This window comes from Lolium perenne, chromosome 6 (genome assembly GCF_019359855.2).
Source record: "Lolium perenne isolate Kyuss_39 chromosome 6, Kyuss_2.0, whole genome shotgun sequence".
Lineage (NCBI taxonomy): Eukaryota > Viridiplantae > Streptophyta > Magnoliopsida > Poales > Poaceae > Lolium > Lolium perenne.
Window position 1 is genome coordinate 18,873,629 of NC_067249.2, and position 22,958 is coordinate 18,896,586.

Here is a 22,958-nt window from a genome sequence, read left to right on the forward strand (position 1 = left end):
AGATGTGTGCACACTATAAAGTTATTTCTTGACCGAGAATTCTCAAAAACAAATATTTCTTGGCTAACAATTTACAAAGTTTCTATAAAAAACAATTTACAAAGTTAAAAAAAATCAATATTATGAAAACTTGATCTTCATACTACAAAATTATTAATGTGCAAATAAATCGACTTACTCGACAAAATTACAACTCTATGAGCTTCTCAGCATCTACGGGGTAGTAATCTCGAATTGATTACCGGATTGTTGTGGAACCTAGAAGATGTGGCCCGCATAGCATCGACTATGGTAGTGTATCGCTCTTTTTTTTAACTTTGTCTCGAGCCGGTTGGTGCCGCATTGAAATGTGAATATGGTCCTAAGATGGCTTATGTGCGAGGTGAAACAATAATGTAAAAATCCATACCGGTGAATGTGGTGGTTCGACGGTTGTTGGATTTCCATGACACATTTTAACTACTTTTCATCATAAAATATTTTTTTATAAATAAGTTCTCCAATGTACGACAACACCTCCTAGTAAATTGGTTTGTAATTCAACCAGGCATACATCACGCTCGAATTCAAGGTTTGAATCATGTCGAACACAATAAGTTTATTCTGAAGCCTCACGATACAGAGTCTTGGGACCTAGTCAGGTAAATTGGAGTATGAGTCGATGGATAATTCATATGCCTAGTGGGCTTTGGATTTTGGGGGCCCTAAGGAGTCGATGGATAATTCATTTGCGCCGTGTTTATTATATAGTATTGATTTAACAGGATTTGGTGGCATGGAGGATGGGTGATGATAAAATAATGGGGAGGGGGAGTCAGATGTGATGCGGAGAATGGAGGATGGGTGCATTACATGAACACTGTAAAGTTATTTCTTGACCGACAATTCTCAAAAATAATTCCTTGGATAACAATTTACAAAGTTAAAAAATCAATAATATGAAAACTTGATCTTTATGACCATATGATACCCTAGGGAGCCATTTTGTCTCTTACTGTAAATCGAACTACTTTCATCCCATATGACCATATGATACCCTAGCTAGGGAGCCATTTCGTCTATCTCTCCGCAAAGCCACACAATGCACTATGGAGCATGAATACCATTTAGAAAAGGTAAATGGCATTAACACCCACCCTAAATAGACAAAAGCTTTTAATGTCGTCAAACCCTAACCCCTTATTCCCTATGTCCATGTCATGTCTCTGCCTGATGCTCGAGAGCCATTTCGCATCTCACTGTAAATTGAACTGTGCCCTCGGGAGCCATTTCGCCTATCTCCTCGTAAAGCCAACTAGTTTCATCCCCAAACACTTACTCCCACTATGTTCATCCAATCTAGACACATAGTAGTTCAATCCTCTCTACATTAGGTAGCTTTGTTCTGATCACTAATCCACGGTACTGACATCAAATTTTGAACCTAGATGCTGTCCACAGCATGATAAGCTAAACTAGTCTAATATGGGCCGATGGGATATCCTAAACAATCGAAGGAAGCAATTGAAAAACAAGAGCATCCCGCTGTTGCCATTTTAGGCTACTCCCCGTATAGAGTACTTGCCATTTTGCTGCTACAGGTAGTAGAGTTTGACTTTGGGTGAGACATTGGAACTAGCGGAGCTGAGACGTGGAAACCCGCATGCGTGCGCGACTCGGTAGCCGTTGTCGATCCGCCGCGTCACATACACGTGGACCGGATTAGCTCTATGTGGAATATGCTTTCCCTCACTCCTTAGATTAACCCATCCAAGAAGATGTGTCGGAACGAGGCAGGACGATTCCAGCTAGCGGTAGCCAGCCTCCAACAGCAACTAGCTACTTGCCGCTAGTTTATCATTGACCGGGACGAGCGATCGGCAGTACTTAGGCCCGCTGGTTAATTAATATGCTTATTAGGGTTTATGCCAAAGGTTTGTACGGTTATTGGAGAAGGCATATCCTATTGGCCGGCGTAGATACTCTCTAAGTTCAGTGTATTAGTTCATCGTGGATTTGGACCGTCTTCGCCGTGTAGTTTGGTTATCATACTTTTCACGACACGCATATACTTCTATTGTTCGACTACGTCCTATGTCTCAGTCAAATTAATAACTTGTTAATAGCCCTCGATCAAATTAGACCATGGTGCTTGAATAACTTGTTAGATACTACCTCCACCCCAAAACTTAAGGATTATATTTTTTAAGTCAAACCAAGTAAAGTTTGACCAAACTTTTAGAATAATCTATTAATAAATATAATATTTTGTAGATATCATACGAAAAAATATAGTTTATTATGTATTTAATAATATTGATTTTTTTATTTTGCATGCTAATGATTTTTGGTAAAAGCTTAGTCAAACTTTACACAGTTTGACTTTCTAAAAATAATATAACTCTTAGGCTTTGAGATGGAGATATTATATATTACGTCATTTTTAACTAGCTAGCATTGTATTCACTTTTTTTAAAGAACACATATAAGACATGCGTGTCCACGCACACACCCTTGGCCCTAGCAACAGCTCACTCAATCTCTTCTAATGATCCACAAAATTTCACTCTCTTCCACCGCTCAAACTCCACTCTACCCTTGCGGCATACCTCTGAGGGCATCGAGGCAAACTTATCAAACACTCAGCTATTTCTCTCCGGCCAAAGATAGCATGTCACTTTTTTTCAAAAAAATAGTACTAGCATAAATAATATAACAAATAACTTTTTTTGCTGGGAAATATAACAAACAACTTAAATCTTAATTAACCAAATTGATAGTCGATAAAGCGTAAAATACGAGTGACCCTTATAACCTGGCGCGGAGGACTGCGGACAAATGGTTCCTAAGCTCAATTTTTACTTAACTATTCGCTATATATACTTTGGTCTGCACTTTTGTTATTTTGATTTTGTGTAGCATAAAATATATTGTATTTTTCATACTTATATTATACATCATTCACTACCTCCAGATTTAGTTGTTTTTTATCTTGTTTGATATGATTTCGAACATCTAAACATAAAAGCTTATGTGAGCTTGGAGCATCTCCAGTCGCGTCCCCCAAAGCGTCCCCCAAACCGCGACGGATTGAGGGTTTGGGGGACGTGTTTTGTTTGTGCCATGTTTGGGGAACGTCACTCCCCAGCCGCGTCCCCCAAACGCCGCCCCCAAACATTTTTTAAAGCTTTTTTAACACACAATCATTTATCAAATATAACATAGGAATAAATATGTTTGCAGAGATAGTTTTTAAATTAAAATACAACAAACAATACAACAACGAAAAAATGTAATAAATAGGGCTAGATCAAGGTGCCGCGGCATTTCCTTTGATCCTCCACAAATGCTCAACGAGATCAGCTTGAAATTGATCATGAACATTGCTGTCACGGATCTCTGCGTGCATGGCGAGGAAATCAGCAAAATCTGCAGGCAACTCATGATCAACCTCCACAAGAGGGCCCTCACACTCATAGGAACCAACATGTGTCCTGGCATGATTCTTGCGGTCATCCTCGATGATCATGTTGTGCATGATCACAATAGCTTGCATCACCTCCCACATTTGGTTGTGAGACCAGCTTAGAGCAGGGTACCGGACAATGGTAAATTGTGCTTGAAGCACACCAAATGCCCGCTCGACATCCTTCTGCAAGCCTCCTGTCGCGTAGCAAAGTGGAAATTCTTCAGACCTGATGGATTCGAGATTGTTTTGACAAAAGTGGCCCATTTTGGATATATATACCATCGGCAAGATAATAGCCTTTGGTATATTGGTGGCCATTGACCTCATAGTTGCATGGTGGAGCATGCTCTTCCACTAGTCTGCTGAACACCGGAGACTGCTGCAACACGTTGATGTTATTGTGTGATCCCGCCATGCCAAAGAAAAAATTCCAAATCCATAGGTCATAATTTGCCACAGCTTCAAGCACCACACTGCAATATCCACGACGCCCTTTGTATATATCTTGCCAAACAAACTGGCAGTTCTTTCTTGACCAGTGCATGCAATCGATGCTTCCAAGCATTCCAGGAAATCCTCTGGCAGCATTTTATGCCATGATCCTTGCAGTCTCTTCCTCTGTTGGCCCTCTCAAGTAGTATTTGCCAAACTTCCCTACCACAGCCCTGCAAAACTTGTACATGCACTCAATGACAGTAGACTCACTCATGCGAAGGTAGTCGTCCTGTGTATCGGCAGGTGCTTTGTATGCAAGCATCGTCATGGCGGCGGTGCACTTCTGAATCGACGAGAACCCGACAACGCCTACAGCGTCGAGCTTGAGCTTGAAGTAGGGGTCGAACTCTCGAACGCCGTGGGGGATATTCATGAACAGACCCTTGCTCATCCTGTACCGGCGCCAAAAATCGTCTTCATGTGTTGCACCATCTTCAAAGTAGTCGTTGTGCAGCATGGTATGCCCCTCCATCCTCTGTCGGGGCTTGGACTTCTTTCTCCCCGGTCTTGATCCTCCGTGACGCGGTCTCTTCCTCTTCTCTGCCTCGGCGTCAACCATGTCCTGGAGGGACGCGATGATCAGCAAATGCTCCCGGAGGTCGTCGTCGAAGGCTTGCTCGTCCTCCAGCAGCAGGGCAAGCATCTCATCGTCGCTATCCATGTCTAAAGCAAAATCAATGGTTAAAATTGCGCCGAGGTAGACGACGCAACGAACAGCGGCCAATCGCGCCTACCTAGCAAGTCGTCGAGCTCCTTGTGTGCGCGAAGGTGGAGCGGATTTGACGCCGCGTTCAGGGATGCGATGGCGAAGCGGCGGCGGCGGAACGACCGGCGGGAGCGCCAGCCGCGACGACGGTGCTGACTCTTAGAAGATCAGACGCCGAAACGGCTGGCAAATCCAGCGGCGGCGGAGGGGTGGGAGGCGCGGGAAGGAAGGAGCGACAAGAAAAAAATGCGCGAATCAACGGTTTATGCAAATACTCGCCGACATGTGGGAGCCCGCCTCGCTTTTCGTTGTGTCCGGCGTGCCCGGAGCGTCCCCTGTGGGACGGGGACGGGGACGGGTTCGGGGCGCCGGACACCGTATCGGGGCGCGCCGGACAAAAAACGGGTTTAGGGACATGGCTGGAAGCTTTTTTATCCAGCGCGTCCCAAATGGCTTTGGGGAACGTTTTAGGGATGCGACTGGAGATGCTCTTGGACTCCATTTCCAGTTTCCATCCGGAAGAGCTACTAGTTTCAATCTACTCGTCCGTTCCTTTGACAGGGAGAGAGAGAGCAAGTAGTGCAACAAGAGCGAAAGCGTGCCGACATGGGTCTGTTTTGGCTCGCGGTGGTTATCCAGGGTAGAATAGATGGTGACTACACAGGTGTGGCAACCGTGCGCGTCTGCATGCAAGGCTAGACTCTCGTTCTAAAGTACGTATCTGGTGGCGGCAGCTCTCAGTAGTGACTGCGCATCTTCCAGGGGAGGTCACTCCTCCATCAAAGCTTGCTCTGCTCACTCCACCTGGAATGCGATCGATCCAGTACGACCGAGAGAAAACAAGCTAGTCCGGTCGTCATCGCTGAAGCAAAATTATTCCATCCATCCCAGCACAAAAGCAGCCCCAACTTAAGCATTGTGAGGCATCGTACGACGCTGACACACACACACGCACACACCACCCTCATTCCGTCATGGCATGGAATTGAGAAAGCACCAGCTTCTCCTTTTCTTTTTAAAGGGAAATCGACGATGCACAAGTTTTTTCTGATTTTTTTTTGGTTTTGTGATCTCTCACTACATTGAGCTCGACATAGGCGAATAGTACTATAAAAAAAAAAGAGCTCGATGTAAAGGAGACATGCATTACTGGGCCAGGTCTTGTCCAGGAGCTCTCACCGGGCCTCCCATAAGATAAGTATTGTATGGCAATCAGGTTCTAGCCCAATACTAGGTATGTTAGGCTTGGGCCGATTGATGGAAAGCTACGGATCATTTTCATCTATATAAACTTCATTGATCTGTAAAAAAAGCACAATTCATCTAAAAAATAGTTATATACACTTTATCAATGGGTGTCCAAATGGGATAGAAAATAAATAGAGGCAACTTCTTTCATCAGGTGATCGGTCTCCATATTTTCAATTGGTTCATGAGATAAGAAATTTAGCTAATCAAATAAGTGAGTGTGTGTTTGTAAAGGTGGAACGAATTTAGGTTAGGGTTAGTGATTCTCTTGCGAATCTTGCGAGAGTTCAGCGCCACTCTATGACTTGGTTGGGTTCTGGACCTGAAGATGCTCTTCGGTTGCTAGAACTCGATCGCTCTGTAACCCCGCCTGTTTAATAAAGTTCCTATTTTACCCGCAAAAAAAAAACTTCTTTCATCAAGTACAAAATAAGTTCTTACAAAATCCATGGATTAATTGTTTGACACACAGCCCTCGTAAGGCACTACAGGAACATATGTCATATCCCGACAGAATTTTTCAACATCGTATTCTAAATGTACAAGTTTTCTTCCCAATCGATCAACCTATCACGGCGACTAAGGGCATGCCCAATGCACTGCCCTAGAGCTACTACCTCACACCTTTAACTAGGTTCGGGTGGTCCAAAGTAGGTTCGGATGAGGATGTAGCCTCCTCTTCAGGAAGTGGGATCTTAAGCCTTAAAAGCATGCTTTTTGGAGAGAGAAAGAGATACATAGTGTCATATTTGTAGGGCCCCTTCTCTTTTTTTTAAACTAAAGTTGTAGCTTTCATTGGAGATATAAAATTGATCATGTTGCTTCTGACAACTTTTTTACATGGAGCAGCTAGATATGTATGCCACCATTGCTCATGCCCTAACTAGGATGCTAACATGTATGCGTCATGGCAGAATGCATAACGGAATATATATAATGGCGTCATAGTAGGTTGTGAGCATGACCGGAAAATTGGAATGTCGCAGTAGAGGATCGGAGGGAGATATATATTAGTGTTTCTTCGTGGATTGTACGCAATGTTTACATTGGGTTCTACACTAACAAATGGTCAAACATCGTTGTGTTGACTTGTCAGGCGCATCTCACTAGCTGGAGTAACCCACCACTGGCAAGTCATTTCACTAGGACTATACACCACCCACTACTCAATCTCAATGTCGTGCGGCCTTCCTTTCGATTATTGGGCGGGTCGCGGGCTTCGGCGGTGGTGATCTCACGATGATGCAGATCGATAATTAAAGTGAATGTGGCAGCTGCACTTGCATGTTATCTTCAACCTTTCTTCAAATGGTTTTTTGAAGTCTCCTGCGGTAAGTGTTGGAATTTTTGGTATCACTTGTTGTTTTTCTCAAGCCCCTGCAGTTTGTAGTTTTTCTACAACGTTGACGTGGACATGAATACCTCGGATACGACTAAATACATCATATGTGGATATCTTTATCAGGTGATTTCTAGTCGTGACTCTAAAATATATTATTTAATTATTAAAAATAAATTTACTACATATCCATATATTATATGCAGATATACTCAAGGTCTACATATAATACGAGTTAAAATACAGGAACGAGACAAAGTTTACTTAAGGAGAAGTGTGTTCCAAGGTCGGTACGGATCTGGCCACTCATATCCGCTATACTATCCTTCTTTTAGAAAAAGCACCAACAAAGAAACAAATGTGTCATTGATCAACGAGATCCATTTTGAGATTCTGACATCTACAAGTTTTGGGAACGCATAAAAAGAAATTAAGAGAACAAAAGGTAGAATAGAAGCATTCATCGTGGTCATAACCCTAGTTACATTGATTTCTGTAATTCATGCAGTAAATTAAACATACATACAACACATGGTGTCAACTAAACAAATAATGTTATTTATGAACTATAAAAACTAATTGGCACCAAAGTATTATATCTCATATTATATTGCAAGTGTCAATTGCCCTTAGTCAATGGTTGTCTTATCATCATCTTGTGATTCAGGAAAAGGGGAAATATTTTATTACTCCAAGAAAAAAAAATGAGTCCAAGGACTGGTCCTAAAGGTAATAGGTTGTGTTTTAGAAAAAAGGTTGTAAAGTGATAGATAAACTTATTTATAACTCGTATCCCTTGTTTAAGAGTGAGATGTGAGATTTAACTATCTTATGAACCATCTGATCATGACAAACATTAAAAACACATTAGAACCACATGAACCAATAAATCCGCACTTCCACAATTTTGGTGACAATTATGTGTACACACATCATACACTCTAGAACATTCTAATTACATATGCCTAAGTAAAAAAAAATGATCTAGAATTCATTATTTAACTATGCGTAAGATAAGCCAACCTACAGTCAAGATCATCTATTCAATATTTGTTACACGGTAGACTTAGGAGCCCGGTTCAAATATTTAAGGGATGCTAAGTGAACCACAATATATACAATAAGTTCATCATAGTGTCACAGATTGACATGCTAAGGAATCCAATTAGTTATATTCCTAGACTTGAAGGAACTTGGTTATATGGAAAGCCTTCATAAGAGAAAATATGTTGAAAGGGAGACAACTTTTGTACATTTCATTGCAAGTTACTATTTAAATTAAATGGAAGTATATTTTCTATCAAAAGATTTAGTTGTAGCAAAATATAATATAATATATTAGCGTTTAACAATATTTTTATTTATTTAATTTTGTTACATTACTTAGTTTAAGATCACCACATTGCTGTCTTACTTGTGCACTAATGATGTTGATTTCTGAAATATACCAATTTTCCTTACATTTCTTTCGAAAATGAATCACTCTAAACAAAGATACTAGTCATTTGTATTACTATAAAACCGAGGAGATGTTATTGCGGAGGTGCACTTAAACATAGTGGCTCACTACTTTTTTACTATGTACTCTGAGGAGTATGTTTATTCAATATGTTTTTCCATTAATAATCACTAAAATCAAAATACATATATGGCATGTTGTAGAGATAATTTTAAAAAATCTAATGCTTGAGTGATTTTTTTAGCACCCTTAGATTCCCATAGTATTCATGTTCTCCCTAACATCAAAGCCAAATATGAAGTATCATAGGGCTAATGCATTTTTCTTCAATGACGTGAATGTAGCGTAAGTAGAGACGTAGAGTGCTCACTCATTTAGCAAACATCTCTTTTTTTTCTCTCCTTATTTCCAGTTGTGCAATAAAATCAATATGTGCAGCACATCACTGAGTTGATTTGTTTAAATGATTCTGATTTTTAGAGCCCTAAATCGGGCCTAATCGAAGTGTCGAGTGCAAACATATGTATTTGACTTACTCCCCACGATTTGTATCATTTGCTTGCTGGTAGCAGAGAGATGCTACACCTACGTAAATTCTTTTACGGGATCACCTTACCGGATGACGTGGGGGAAGGAGGCTGGTACAGTTCAGATTTCCTTCCGTCATTATAGGATCTTGATCCACTCAGGCACCACCAAATCATCCCGTAACTTTCAGCCCGTAGGAAACATCCCGTAGGTGTAGGTTTATTGCTGGTAGCATGCATCAAAGATGCACAAACTCATCCTTCTCAATTGTTCGAGTCATAAAATTTCATTAGCCATTAATTTGTTTACATGGACAGCTCAATCAAAGGGACGAGTAGGTAGTCATATAGAAGGCGGCAGAATAATGCTACATCTACATGGTGAGGTGATCGGGGAGCTTGTTGGTGGAGCCGAGGACCTTGCCGCCGACGTCGGGGAAGAACTCGTGTCCCGGCAGCGACCCGACCTTGCCGTCGGCGCTCACCTCCACCGGGTACCTCATAAGGTACCCCCGCATCTGCATCTTCTCCACCTCCTCCCCCTCGTACACGTATCTTTCCCAGTTCTGCCGCGCCACCCGGTTCACCAGCCGCACGCACTCCGGCGACTCCGGCGTCTCCATCTCCGGCAGAGCCAGCCCGCCCAGGTGCTCCTCCCATAGCGACATCCTGTACGAATGCACCTGCCCATGCGGCCGCTGGCCCCCACCCCCAGCGCCGGTGTGGTGCGGCTGGTGTGCGCCGACGGCGATCTCGGTGTCACGGGAGCCGGAGAGGGACCTCTGGTTGACGTTGGCGGAGCCGAGGAGCACGTATTCGTCGTCGACGATCATCCCCTTGGAGTGCACGTACACCATGAACCGCCCGTGCCTCCGCGCCAGCGCCGCCGCCGTCTCCGACGTCCATCCGTGCAACGGCGGCGGTGCCGGCTCGCGGTTGCCGAGGCAGTAGAAGTTGAGGTAGTCCTGCGGGTGCGCTGTGCCACCGAGCCCCGCCGCAGTGACCGCCTCCTCGACCACCTCGTACATCATCCGCATCGTTTGTGCCTGCCAGAAGAGGGCCTCTTGCGCCGGCGCCGACCCCGGCGGGCCCTCTGCTGCCGGCCACATCGGCAGCACCACGTACGCAGCGAACGCCTCGCCGGCGCTGATCTTGCTCGCCGCCTTCAACGCGATCTCCATCGGCACCAGGTTGCCAGCGCCCGGGTGCCGGCACGACGGCGGCCACGCGTACGACGACCCGACAAACCGCTCGGTCTCGAGATACACGAACCGGTCGGCGGCGCGGATCGCTGCCACGTACGCCGTGTGGATGCTCTGCTCCACCGCCAGGCTCTTGTCGCAGAGCAGGTGCCGTGCCGCCATGTCCTCTGTCTCCCAGGAACGCGGAAACCCCTTCACCGACCCGGAGTCTACCGAGCGGAACACCTGCGCGTGCCAGCACCGGTGGTCATCCTCCGGCAGGACGCGCAGCTCGTCGGCAGCGGCTCCGCCGGCGGGGCTGAGGATCCAGGGGATGCGTTTCAGCTTTATCAGGGTGTCGTCCTTCCAATGATTGTGCTTGGCGGTCGCCTTCCGCCACCGCTGCTCGAAGTTCTCCAGGACATCGTACGCGGCGGCACCGTCGATCCGACAGTGCATGTCATGCCATGGCTGCCGGGGTCCGTCGTTCGCATCGGTGTCACCGAGGGTGGGGTTGTGGAGGTCACCGCGGAAGACGGTGTCCAGGTCGCCGAAGAGCCTGTGGGACGGGGTGTCGTAGCAGCCGGCAGCCAGGTCGAGGCCGCCTAGGAAGGCCGTGATCCGACGGGTGGCCTCGGACGCCGGCGTGTCGACGAGGATGCACTTCTGGTTGTGCGCGTATGGCGTGCCCACCACCTGCACGCTGGAGACGACTACTGATCAGGAATGCATCTACTAATTTATACTCCCTGTGCTCATTAATATGAGACGTTTTAGATATTTTAAAACAAATTAGATACTGAATCTACACACTAAAAGTAACTTAGATACGTATTATAATAGATAAATCTACAAAAAAAGCTTAAACATTTTATATTAGTGAATGGAGGCAGTAGTTTTCGTTTAAATTCTTTTTCGAATTTGCTAAAGTCAGATGTCTGGTTTTTATTATGTCTCTATCTACTGTTTAGTCATTAGATTTGCCTCGTGATTCGTGTTGATATGAAAGTTGCAGCTGAGATTTTTCTAGTTGCATGTGAGTTGTAGCTGAAATTTTTCTAGCTACAGGTGAGTTGCAACTGATATTTTTTCTAGTTGCAAGTGGGTTGTAACTGAGATTTTTATAGTTGCAAGTAGCTACAATCGAAATTTTCCGAGTTGCTCCTAGGTTATAACTGAGAAAAAAAATTCCGCACCGTTAAATTTCTTTCAAGATCATGCTAGCATATGAGTTGCACATGACTTACAACTAGATTGTAAACGAGACTTCAAACCCGTCATGTGACTGAGATTTAGTTAAGTCTAAGTCACTTGAAATCTAGAAGTGTACTTTTTACATGAACAAGGGGCGGCTTTATATATTTTGACACATGATTCTATTTTTTTACTGAGGTATAATTGATCTCAGTTAGTCATTTGTCCTAAAGATGACATTAAATAAGTAAGAAAAGATAGAAAAAGAGAGACAAAACTCGAAAAATTCCCGGAAGATGAAACAGTTAGTATATAGTGTGTATTAATTAACAAATATAGGAAAAGGTTAAAATGAAAATACATGATTTATCACAATTAGAAAAAATTATAATGATAATACAATCGTTTGCCTATGCATGATACTGAAATTGAATTATTCGGTAATGCGAGAAGAAGCAAAAGAAAGATCCAACGCTATGTTGAGAAATGGACAAAGATTAAAACAAGCAACATCTTTAGAATAATAAAAAAGATAAACAACAACAAAGTAAATGTATATTAGTGCTACCCTATAAACCCAAAAAGTTTGAATGAGCAAAGTAAGGGCCTGCACAAGAGTATGTGGCCATATTTATTTTCTAAATATCAAACAGGTCTTTCATCTACTGAATTTAAATTCAAATCTTCTCTCATCTTTTTTTCCGCTAAGTTTCACTTGGGTTTCTTCTCCAACTCAAAACTATGAACATGGGCTGTAGGGGAAACCATCCATCCAAAATTAACTATCGAAATGTTCCATATGACCATGTGGTATAGTTGGTAAGACCAAAAAGTATTATTATTTTTATGAATGAAGGTTTTGCTATAATTTTGTACCAGTGAATAATCATCTTCTCAGTTAAGAATCAAGTTTTTTTTGTTCCATCATGCAAGAAACTTTGCGGATAATAGGACCCACTGAATGATTTCATGGCGAATGAGGAAGCTGCTAAGGGGGTCCCAACCTGCAGTCACACAGCTAGGATAGGCCTTGACTGGTGTCAAAAGACCAAAATTAGTATTAGTTCGGTCAAAAGGTGTGTATGCATAGCTAGTGTAATGATGCTAACCAAACTTATGTGATGTTAACTGAAGTGAACCACACGCCTAATGGATACTTGTGACTTATCAATGCGTTGACTATGTTGATCTCACCTATATGCATGCATGGAGTTTCAGGAATATTGAATCATTATTTTATATTCTGATTTCTATTTAATTAACATCAAGTCTCTTGGCACTATGAAGCCATATAAACTTTTTTAGTAGCATTCTAGATCTCTTTTAAATCCCTTTTATATAATTTTGAAATATATAAACCATGTAGAATTTACTATTTATTTATAACTCACATACACAACCCTGCTGTCTAGAAACATCTAATAACATATTTGGATCCAGAAATTAGACGATGCTACAAAAGAGGAGAGCATATACACTATAATTTAAATTAATATCTAGAGTGATGCGATTTGTTTTACTTTGGTGAGATCCAAGAGGGCGTGATTTAGTGGAAAGTTTTTAAGAGGCGGCGTACTGAATGAGAAACAATCAATGTAACATGTGATGTAGGATGTTATTAAACTTTTGTATAAAAATGTATTGGCGACGAGCAGCTTCAAACATGTATCCCAAATAAATTTATTTTAATATATTGTAACGAAAATATTAATTTATTATAATTATTTAAGTGTAATAGAAAATTTAATAGCAATGACCAGTGGTGATTGAGTTCCTAAAGTGGTGCCTGCATTAGCAACAATGCGGCCTTTTTTCCCCTAGTGAATAAACACAAACACATATCCTAAACTAATAAAGTAAGATCATGCGGAGTGGATCTCATAAAAATGGGAAACATCGGCCCAAGTTCTATCCACTAACCCTCTCACCCCGATGGGCCGGGTCTTCTTCATCCGTCCTTCTATACATAGAGAGAGAAGATAGAGGTGCATAAAGAAATAGGAAGCCCATGAAAATGACACAAATAGAAAAAAGGGACTGGATATGCCACATTGCATTTGTTGAGGTGGGATCATGTTGGATTTACCGTTTAACAAGATAGTGTTATGTGCATTTTACGAAAATTGATGTCTCAAGAAATTATTATGTAGTTCATAATAAAATAAAAATAATATTAGGAGCATAAGAGAACATATGGTATCTTAGCTTGCCTTGTGCTTCGCCATGTTGAGCTTGCCTTTAGGGTAGCGATGTGAGAGAATGCAAATCACCGAAGAGTGCTTGAAGAACTTCTTCGTGTCTTCGCCACTAGTTTGCATCAGACTTCCCTATATAACATGAATACATCAAAACAAGAACACGATCATGCAGGTCGTATTCAATGCGGTCATGCACTATTCAATTGTACTTTCATGTGCTATATCCAAACTTCAATTCATATCATATTTGCAGGTGGTTTCGTGTTAATATCTTTGTAATTACATTTCTGTTATTTAGAATATACCCAAAAATGCTAACTCAAGGTATTTTCGTTTACATACAAAGGTGGCGTATATATTAAACTGATTTTACCGAGTTATACCTACAGTCAACACACAAGTAGTAATTGTGTTCCCAAAATTTTGTATGGGAAACTGTTCGGACACCACTGAAATTAATGACCAGTAATTTCAGAAATTAAGGTCTTTAGTTTAGCAAATGTCACAAAATTCCACTTGAATTCGACTAAAATCCACTACAGATTTGTATAAATTTGGCAAAGGTTTGAATTACGATTGAACTAGCGCCAGTTGATGATGTGTCACTGAGATAATCTGACGGAGATCCAATTTTCTCGGCGTGTGAGATGTGTGGAACTTTACGAAATATCGTTGGAAACAAGAATTACGTACGTGTGTGAGTAGAGTATATACCGTGCTTAGGAATAAGCTGTGATGTGGAGCGCTGTGGTGTTCGGAAACGAGGAGGCAGACGCGAACGCCCTCCTGCGACTTGTACTTGAGCAGCTCTCCCAGCGTCATGGCATCCACCGTCACGCCGGCCAGCGCCCTGACCTCGGCCGCCTTCTCCGCCATGGCCGGCGACATGTCCTCCCGCAACAGCCTGACCTTGGCGCACACGGCCCACCCTGCGACGTACACCAGCTTCTGAGCCCCCAGCACCGCCATGCACACGTCCTCCCAGCACCGCGCACGCTCGTACGAGGACGGCACATCGACGGCTGACACGTGCGCATCCTGGTACAACTTGACCTCGCACCCGCGCCGCTCCGGGAAGTACGCGGGCACGCCGTGGTGCCGACGGGAGTACATGGTCGCTGGGGTGAAGGTGGCGGAGACGCGGATGGCGGACCCGGGCTTGGGCGGGCCGCGGCCGTCGGGGCGGAGCAGCTCGAGCCACTCGCCGACGATGGGCTCGCCGTCGAGAAGGTCGGCGGCGGGGATGTGGGCGGCGCCCATGAGGTCGGAGCCGAAGGGGTCGGAGTCCCTGACCTGGAACACGAGCCGCGAGGCGACGTGCGCGAGCGCGACGCGGATGCGCGCCGACCATTCGGGCGCCTCGGAGTTGCGGAAGACGTGGGTGCGGGCGAGCGTGGTGTCCGGCGGCGACACCGCGACGACGGCGTAGGGGTCGGAGGTGGGGAGGATGCGGTGGCCGTGTGGCTGGCGTCGGTGGAGCGGGCTGTCGGCGTCGGTTTCGACGTCGCCGGGCACGGAGCGCGTGGCGAGACGGCGGCGGCTACGGCGGATGCAGAGGCGGCGGAGGAGGGTGGAGAGGACGTCCATGTTGGGGAGGCCGCGCGCCTCGTGGATGGTCAGGTCCAGGTCGCCGTGAAGGAGGACGAGCGGCTCGTCGTCGCCGACCGTTGACGACATGGCCGGTCGGCGCGCGTACGTCTGCGTCCGATCGTCCGGGCCGCTCGGCTCGGTTACGCTCAGGGTGCTTTATGAGCCAGGCAGAGTTTGCCGTGCGTGGATCCCATTCGTCAGTGACTAAGCACTGTGGGCAAGCAAGGTTGATTAGGCCCATACGTACGCATGCTGATGCATGTGTGATGTGTGTGCAGAGGCGGGAATACGATTCTTGGCTTGAATTAAGGTTGATGCTAGTAATGTTCATGTACTCCACCTCCACGTCCCCACGGACCAACCACGGGAATCGGTAACAAGCCAACTTTATCTGGTTCTATCAATTTCACCAAAAAAATATAGTCTCTTCGATTCATATTTTTTAAACATTAATACAGATTATCTACATATATTATAATTGCATATACATTAATTTTATCTACCTGGTTGAGGGACTATTTCTTTTTATCTATCTGGGTTGATGCCTGGCAAGAGCCTCTTTGGAGAATTAGATATTCTCTCCGTGCACTAATGTAAAATGTTTTAGATATTTTTGAAATAGACTAGATACCAATTAAAAGAAATGCACATACTCACTAAAAGTAGACTAGATACACACAAAAATGAGTGAATCTATAAAAGAGCTAAGATGTCTTACATTTATGCCTGGCCAGAGCCTCCGCTTTTTCCTAATCCGTTTGCGACGGGCGGGAGAGGGGGGGGGGGGGGGGGGGGATTGCGATAAGGAGGCATGTCGCAAACGGTATTTTGTACTCTACCGTGTGTGTTTCTGACAATCAAAAACAGTGATATTTATGCGAATTGTCTGCTTTCTGCTTTCTGGAAATATCGCAAATAATTTAGTAATCACCTGGTAGTTCTACATGCATATCCGACTGCATCAGTACCTCATGCAACATTTCATTGAAACACATTATCAAAATTTCATTATACTTTTTTTTGCGAGGGCAAAGAAATTGTATTAATGATATATAGGTGTGTTACAATCCCTTAGAAGGGATCCCGGGATAGACTCTGGCCCTGACCCTAACCATACCTCAGTAAACCAGCTAACAAATGGCTTACTACATTTTGACTATGAGGTAGTTTACTAATGCCCACGCTCTTTGGGTCTTTACTTCAGCCACCAGGTGACCTAAAGGTGACAAATCTCGTGCATTATTCTTTTGCATCTGCACTACTTCAGCACTGTCAGACTTGATGACGAAATGTTGTTGGTTGTGCTCCATGCCAAAGCAATACCCTACATAAGTGTGCATACCTCCGACTATTGTGTTGAACTACATTGCAACATCGATCTACACACAGAGAAGATAATTTCTCCATCATGTGATTGCAAAATCATGCCAGCTCATGCAGTTCCATCCGCAGCCATAAACGAGCCATCAACATTCAGTTTGAGCTTCGCTCGGTCTCTTCCATGGTGTACTAGGGGAAACCACAAATTTGCTCGGGTGTGCTACCGCCACTGGCTGATAGACTGACCTCTTCCCTTTTATGATCTCTTCAGTGGAACTTAAGCCCACGTTCGTAAGGGATGCTACGTAGCTGCATATGAACCGCCTAGATCCCTCCACCGATGGCATTGGTTTATTGTGTGTTATCTCATTTTTCAAAAACCATATTCTCTAACATATCATTAGTACTTTGACACAAGCTTCTCCTCAAACCAAATCTCCCGCGGCGCAGGTAGATTATCTATCCCTGGGATCCTCCATACTTCACGCATAGATACAACACTTGCATACATGCAATGTTCAAGAAATCGTTAATCGTTAACTTCTCGGTGGGCTTCAAAATGGAGATTAATCGCCTATCAGCCGATTTATCGATTTTATCAGTCAGTCATTTATCAACTTATTTTTTGATAAATCTTAATTTTTGGCACTAAATTTTCTATAATATGTTGCGGAAAAATAATATGGGAGCATTGAATAACATTTGAATCAATAAAATTGGAAAATTTGAGCTAATGCACAATTCTACAAGACTATAGGACAAAAATATCGACCGTTAGACCAAATTTCAGAAAAATTTCTTTGAAAAACCGTCGAAATATCGGCCCACCAACTGAAAATCGGGAGAAATATCGGCTACCAGGGTAAAAATTGGCCAAAATATCGGTGGCGGAAATCGTATCGATTACCACCCGATTCACGATAAATCGGTATCTCTCGGCCGATTTTTTGAACAGTGCATACATGCATTATGACATACTTTTGATTGCTAGCTATACAATGAGTCATTTTTGGTTACGTCTTTGCCTTCTAGACAGGTTCTCCTTGAAAAGATCTGCCAAAGTCTACCCAAGACTTTGGTTTGTAGTCTTTGTTGAACCTTGTCCGCGGTTTTCGTGCTTGTTCGTTACTTGGGAGGTGGTTCCATAACCACACGACAGCCCTCGCGATCATGCCATAATATACTAGCAGATGCACCACGTCACACACCTTCCCTCTTGGTTGCGTCTAGGTCTATGTGATCTTAGCATATCCATCACGACATAATATCGGTAATCAAGTCTTCTTATATAGTGTTCCCATAATTCTATCACTATAATAAAATGTCAACGTAGAGTCAACTATATGAAACATTTAGCAAAAATTGTTCTAATATAAACAGATTTGTACATTTAGACTAGCTAGAGATACACATAATGTCAATATAACACATAATATCAATATAACACAATATTAGTATATCTATAGTAAACATTAGCCAGAGATAACAGATCTGTGCTAATATAACTGTACTGCCTCTAATCTATTTTAATCAACGCACTGAACTACCTACCTGTGTGTCATGGGTACGTTAACTAGGTATACCACTGCAGGACCCCATTTCCGGCAAGCCCAGTTACCGGAGGAATCAAGTGGAGGAGTCCAACCGGGTTAGTGGGTGTACATGACCATATATTATCTATTATTGAAAACAATGGCATGAAAAAACAACCGTTGATCCCTAACAACTGGCTTACAGAAAAACATGTGGCTATCCGTATAAGGTACATTCATATAGATTTTAGGTTGGTTTGCTTAATGCAACTTTATGAAGATGTTGTTCTTTGACACACACTTGCCTCTGGTCGGTGAGCATGCGGTGGAACACTCGCTAGTGAACTTATCCAGTTGCCCATGTAGGCCTCTTTGGCACTAGTAGAAAATAGGCCTTTTGTCCCGATTCAGGATAGGCTTTAGTCTCGGTTCGCTATCCGGGACTATGAAAGTGGGACTAAAAGTTCCTTTTTTAGTTCTGGACGTGTTACAAACCGTAACTAAAGGTCCCCCACGTGGCCACGATGGAACGCTCGGGATGGAGAACCTTACATCCATTATCGGCTCATCTGCATTAGATAATTAAATTTATCAAAAACCATTACAGAACATCATAAATATACAGAAACGTGATGTACATCGATACATGCATTTTTTATCAATGATAGATGAAAGGTTAAAGTTAGTAACCTCGATTGAGGAGGAAAAAAAGAGAAGTTCTTAATTATGGCTCGAGCACTTTATATCATGTTTATTTTGTGTAACTAAAGTGGCATCAGGCATTTCATCAAGCACTGATACATGCACTGGGGGAGCTACTCAGGGGGCGAACTGGGCCATGGCCCGCCCAGGATTTATGCAAAAGTGCCTATACCTAAGCATCCTTGGCCCAATCCATTAGCGCTAGCATAGCAAGGTCAGCTAATGACCAACCAAACTGGCACCCTCGCAGCGAGCAGGAGAGATCATGGGTAGGGAGAAGAAACTGCAACAAAAATATAACCCAAATAATAGCACGCTGCTTTGCCTTGTCGTTGTTTTTTTCTCAAAATACGGAATAGAAAATTTGTCGTTGGTGGCTAGTAGCTAACTTTGTTCGTCAGTTCAAAAGATAATGCATCTTGGCTAGCACGTATATATTTTTCCCCTCCAAATTCTTAGCTAGCTATTACCTATGTTCCAAAATATAAGATTTTTTTAAAAGATGTAGGAAATGCTGGCTTTCGATATGTTAGCGGAGGAAAATCGTATAACAACTTGTACTACATAAGTAGTCCATCCGTCGTCGCTTCTGCCGTAGTGTTGTCCTAACAGCCACCAGGACCATCGGAATAACCGCCCTAGAAGCCTGGGGCCACCGCCCGGCACCCTTGTTCCACCGCAGGCAACACTCTGTCCAAGGCACCACGCCGCTGCAACAAGACACCCCCGTATGTGAAGGATGTGGGGCTCGCGAGCGCAGTTGATCACCCGTGTCACCCCTGAGCGACCAAATATAATACTTTTTGATAGGCTATTTTGACCAACACGTTGGTTAAAATAGCCTGTCTAAAAGACTTATATTTTCAGTTAATCTAAAAAAATCATTTTCTGTAAAAACGGGTGTAGTTTTGTTAGCATGACTGCTATTTTCACTTAATTTTTCTCCAAGATTCTTAGCTAGTCAATAAAAAAATATGAGCTCTCTTTTAGTTGGCCCGCCCAGTTATTTCTTTGTAGCTCCGCCACTAGATACATGCATTTTGCATCATCATTATTTCCACATATATGTTTAATTTTCATTGTTATTTGCCATCATACATTATTATCTATGCATTTTTAGTCGATTTTCAGGATTTTCCTACAAAGTCCACTTCATTGGTATATAATTTCTAGGAGGAAAAAAACCTCGTTTTTTGTATTTTATTTGTTTCAGGATTTTCTGGATCACTAGAAATCGAGGGAAAATACCTGATCAGTTTTTCACCCGGAGAATGATAGTGAGCGAAAGAACCACGCGAGAGGGGCCATGACGGCCAAACGAGCACAGGTGGCGCGCCCTACCTGGTTGGGCGCGCCATCCACACTCGTTTGCGCCTCGAGCATCGCCTCGCCCCCCCCCCCCTTTATAACAGAACCGCCGTTTCACCCAAATTTCTAAGCCATATTTTTCCGAAATTTATTGTGGCAACAACAGAGGAAGTCATCTCCTACTCCGGGAGAGGGCAGATCCTGTTGCACCGGTGCCTCCGGTGAAGGGGAAATCGACGCCATCGACATTCCCACTCCTCCTTGGCTTGGGAGGAGGCATCTCCATCAACATCTCTGAAAGGACGAGATGTCGCCTAGAGAGGGGTGAATAGGCTTTTTAGAAACTCTTACGTATTTAGCTTGTAAGAATTCAGAATTAAACTAACGTTTATTTTACAAGCACAAACCCTAAATATGCTAGGCTCAACTAAGTGCAATAACAACAACTAGAGCTAAGCAAGATAGGCACAATATATATATAAACACCAAGTGATAGCAAGATATAAAAAGTACTTCAAGCTCGATGGCTATCACAAAGGAAAGTAAACTCGGGTATAGAACTAACTGAAGCAGGCGGAGACAAAGATGTATTCCCGTGTTCCTGATGTCTACGCACGCTTCTATTCTTGTAGACATTGTTGGGCCTCCAAGTGCAGAGGTTTTTAGAATATCAACAAGTTTTTCTTAAGTGGATCACCCAAGGTTTATCGAACTCAGGAAGGTAGAGGTCAAAGATATCCCTCTCAAGCAACCCTGCAATTACGATACAAGAAGTCTCTTGTGTCCCCAGCACACCCAATACACTTGTCAGGTGTATATGTGCACTAGTTCGCCGAAGAGATAGTGAAATACAAGTAGTATGGATGATTATGAGTGGTAATTGCAATCTGAAAATAAAAATGGCAGCAAGCAAACATGTAGTAGAACTGGTTGTAAACGGCGTTTCAATCGTTGGAAACAAGGCCTAGGGATCATACTTTCACTAGTGGACACTCTCAACAATGATGTCATAATTGAATACATAAATATTATCTCTTCACTATGCTACTCTGAACCACTCTTCAGTTGGATAACAAACACAAATTCACCGCGTAGGGCTGCATAAGCACTCCTTAAAGTTCGTGTTCCCAATCTATATATGGATGCCCCACGCTATCACTTTGAGCATACAAAGATAGTACTAACAAGACACTACCATTCATAAGTATTTCTGTAAATTAAGCTTAAGACACACACACGGTATGCACACTATCACCTTCACACCGTGGGACAAGGTGTCTCCGGAGATCCCATAATAAAACCACATGAGTAGCATAATAGTTGAAGAATAACATCTACTTATTCAACTAGATTACAAAGCTCATGATCACATAAAGATCATGTCATGGGAGAGAGATAAATCACATAGCTACCGGTAAAGCCCTCAGCCTTGGGGGAGAACTACTCCCTCCTCATCATGGGAGTCAGCAACAGTGATGAATATGGCGGTGGAGTCGATGGAGATGGATCCGGGGGCAATTCCCCGTACGTCTCGACAGGGTGCCGGAACAGAGACTTCTGTCCCCCAAAACATGTCTTCGATGGTGGGGGAGCTACGGAACTTTTCATGGATGGAGGCTGATTGATTTAGGGTTTACACGTCAGAAGGGAATTTATAGGCGAAAGGGCGAGGTCGATGGGCGCCTGGGGGCCCCACACCACCCCTAGGCGCGGCCAGGGGCGCACCCAGGGCATGTGTGGCCGCCTCCTGGCGCCCCTTCGTCTCTCTTCTAGACTCCGTGTTCGTTTCGGTAAAATAGGAACTTCGGTTTTTGTTTCGTCCAATTCCGAGAATATTTCCTGTACAACTTTTCTGAAATACAAAACAACAGAACAGGGAACTAGCACTGTGGCATCTTGTTAATAGGTTAGTTTCAGAAAATGCATAAAAGTGTCATAAAGTGTAAACAAAACATATAGCAATTGATGTAAAGCAAGCATGGAGCATCAAAAATTATAGATACGTTTGCAACGTATCACAATTTACCCTTACAATCTCCATCAGCACCATCATCACCACCATCTCCATCTAAGAGATCGACATCATCCCCCTTGTAGTTTGTGTTGAATTGAACCGTGGATATTTTTTCTAATGCTATTGCATGTTTGTAATTGGTACTTTGTCATTATTTGGTGGGGAAATTATATATTCAGATTGTGTTGTAATCACTATGCTCCATATCATGTTTGACACTTGTGAGTAGCTTCTCACGTTCTTGGGGGCATAGAATAATCTGGCTATGATTCTATATGATGTGCAATGAGTATTTAGTCAAGTTTCTATCTTTTATGTTGTTCTATGATGGTTTTATGCGAACGATGACTGCATATTACATCACCTATATGGACTCACAGGGCTGCACTTTAGTGTAATGCATTAGTGTTGGAAGGGACGGACTACCAGAAACGGTTTTCCATTACTATTTGTTGCATTAGAGGGGTTTATGTCGGGGACCAATGATCTTATTGCTATGGTGGGAAATTTATGTCTTAATGATTCCGATACTTGCACATAAAAATGACTCTATGACCCATCATAAGGGGTGTGTTTGAACATATCCACAGTTGCACCTAATTTAGGCTCTGCCCCTAATTGAATAAAGCCTGATAAAATATTTACGATATTGTGTAGAACTCAGATGCTAGTAAATCCATGCCGCCCTCGAAAACTT

At 43.3% G+C, this 22,958-nt stretch overlaps 1 protein-coding gene across 1 annotated transcript; it reads right to left on the reverse strand.

Moving 5' to 3' along the window:
• Positions 1-9,539: 9,539 nt before the first annotated feature.
• On the reverse strand, positions 9,540-15,490 carry LOC127308708 (phospholipase D delta-like). The gene is made up of 3 exons (XM_051339612.2): positions 14,510-15,490; positions 13,808-13,924; positions 9,540-11,099 (listed from the first exon to the last, which is right to left on the reverse strand). Exons 1-3 carry the CDS (start codon positions 15,470-15,472, stop codon positions 9,597-9,599), a joined length of 2,583 nt encoding a protein of 860 aa, XP_051195572.1. The 5' UTR covers positions 15,473-15,490; the 3' UTR covers positions 9,540-9,596.
• Between the last annotated feature and the right edge of the window lie 7,468 nt (positions 15,491-22,958).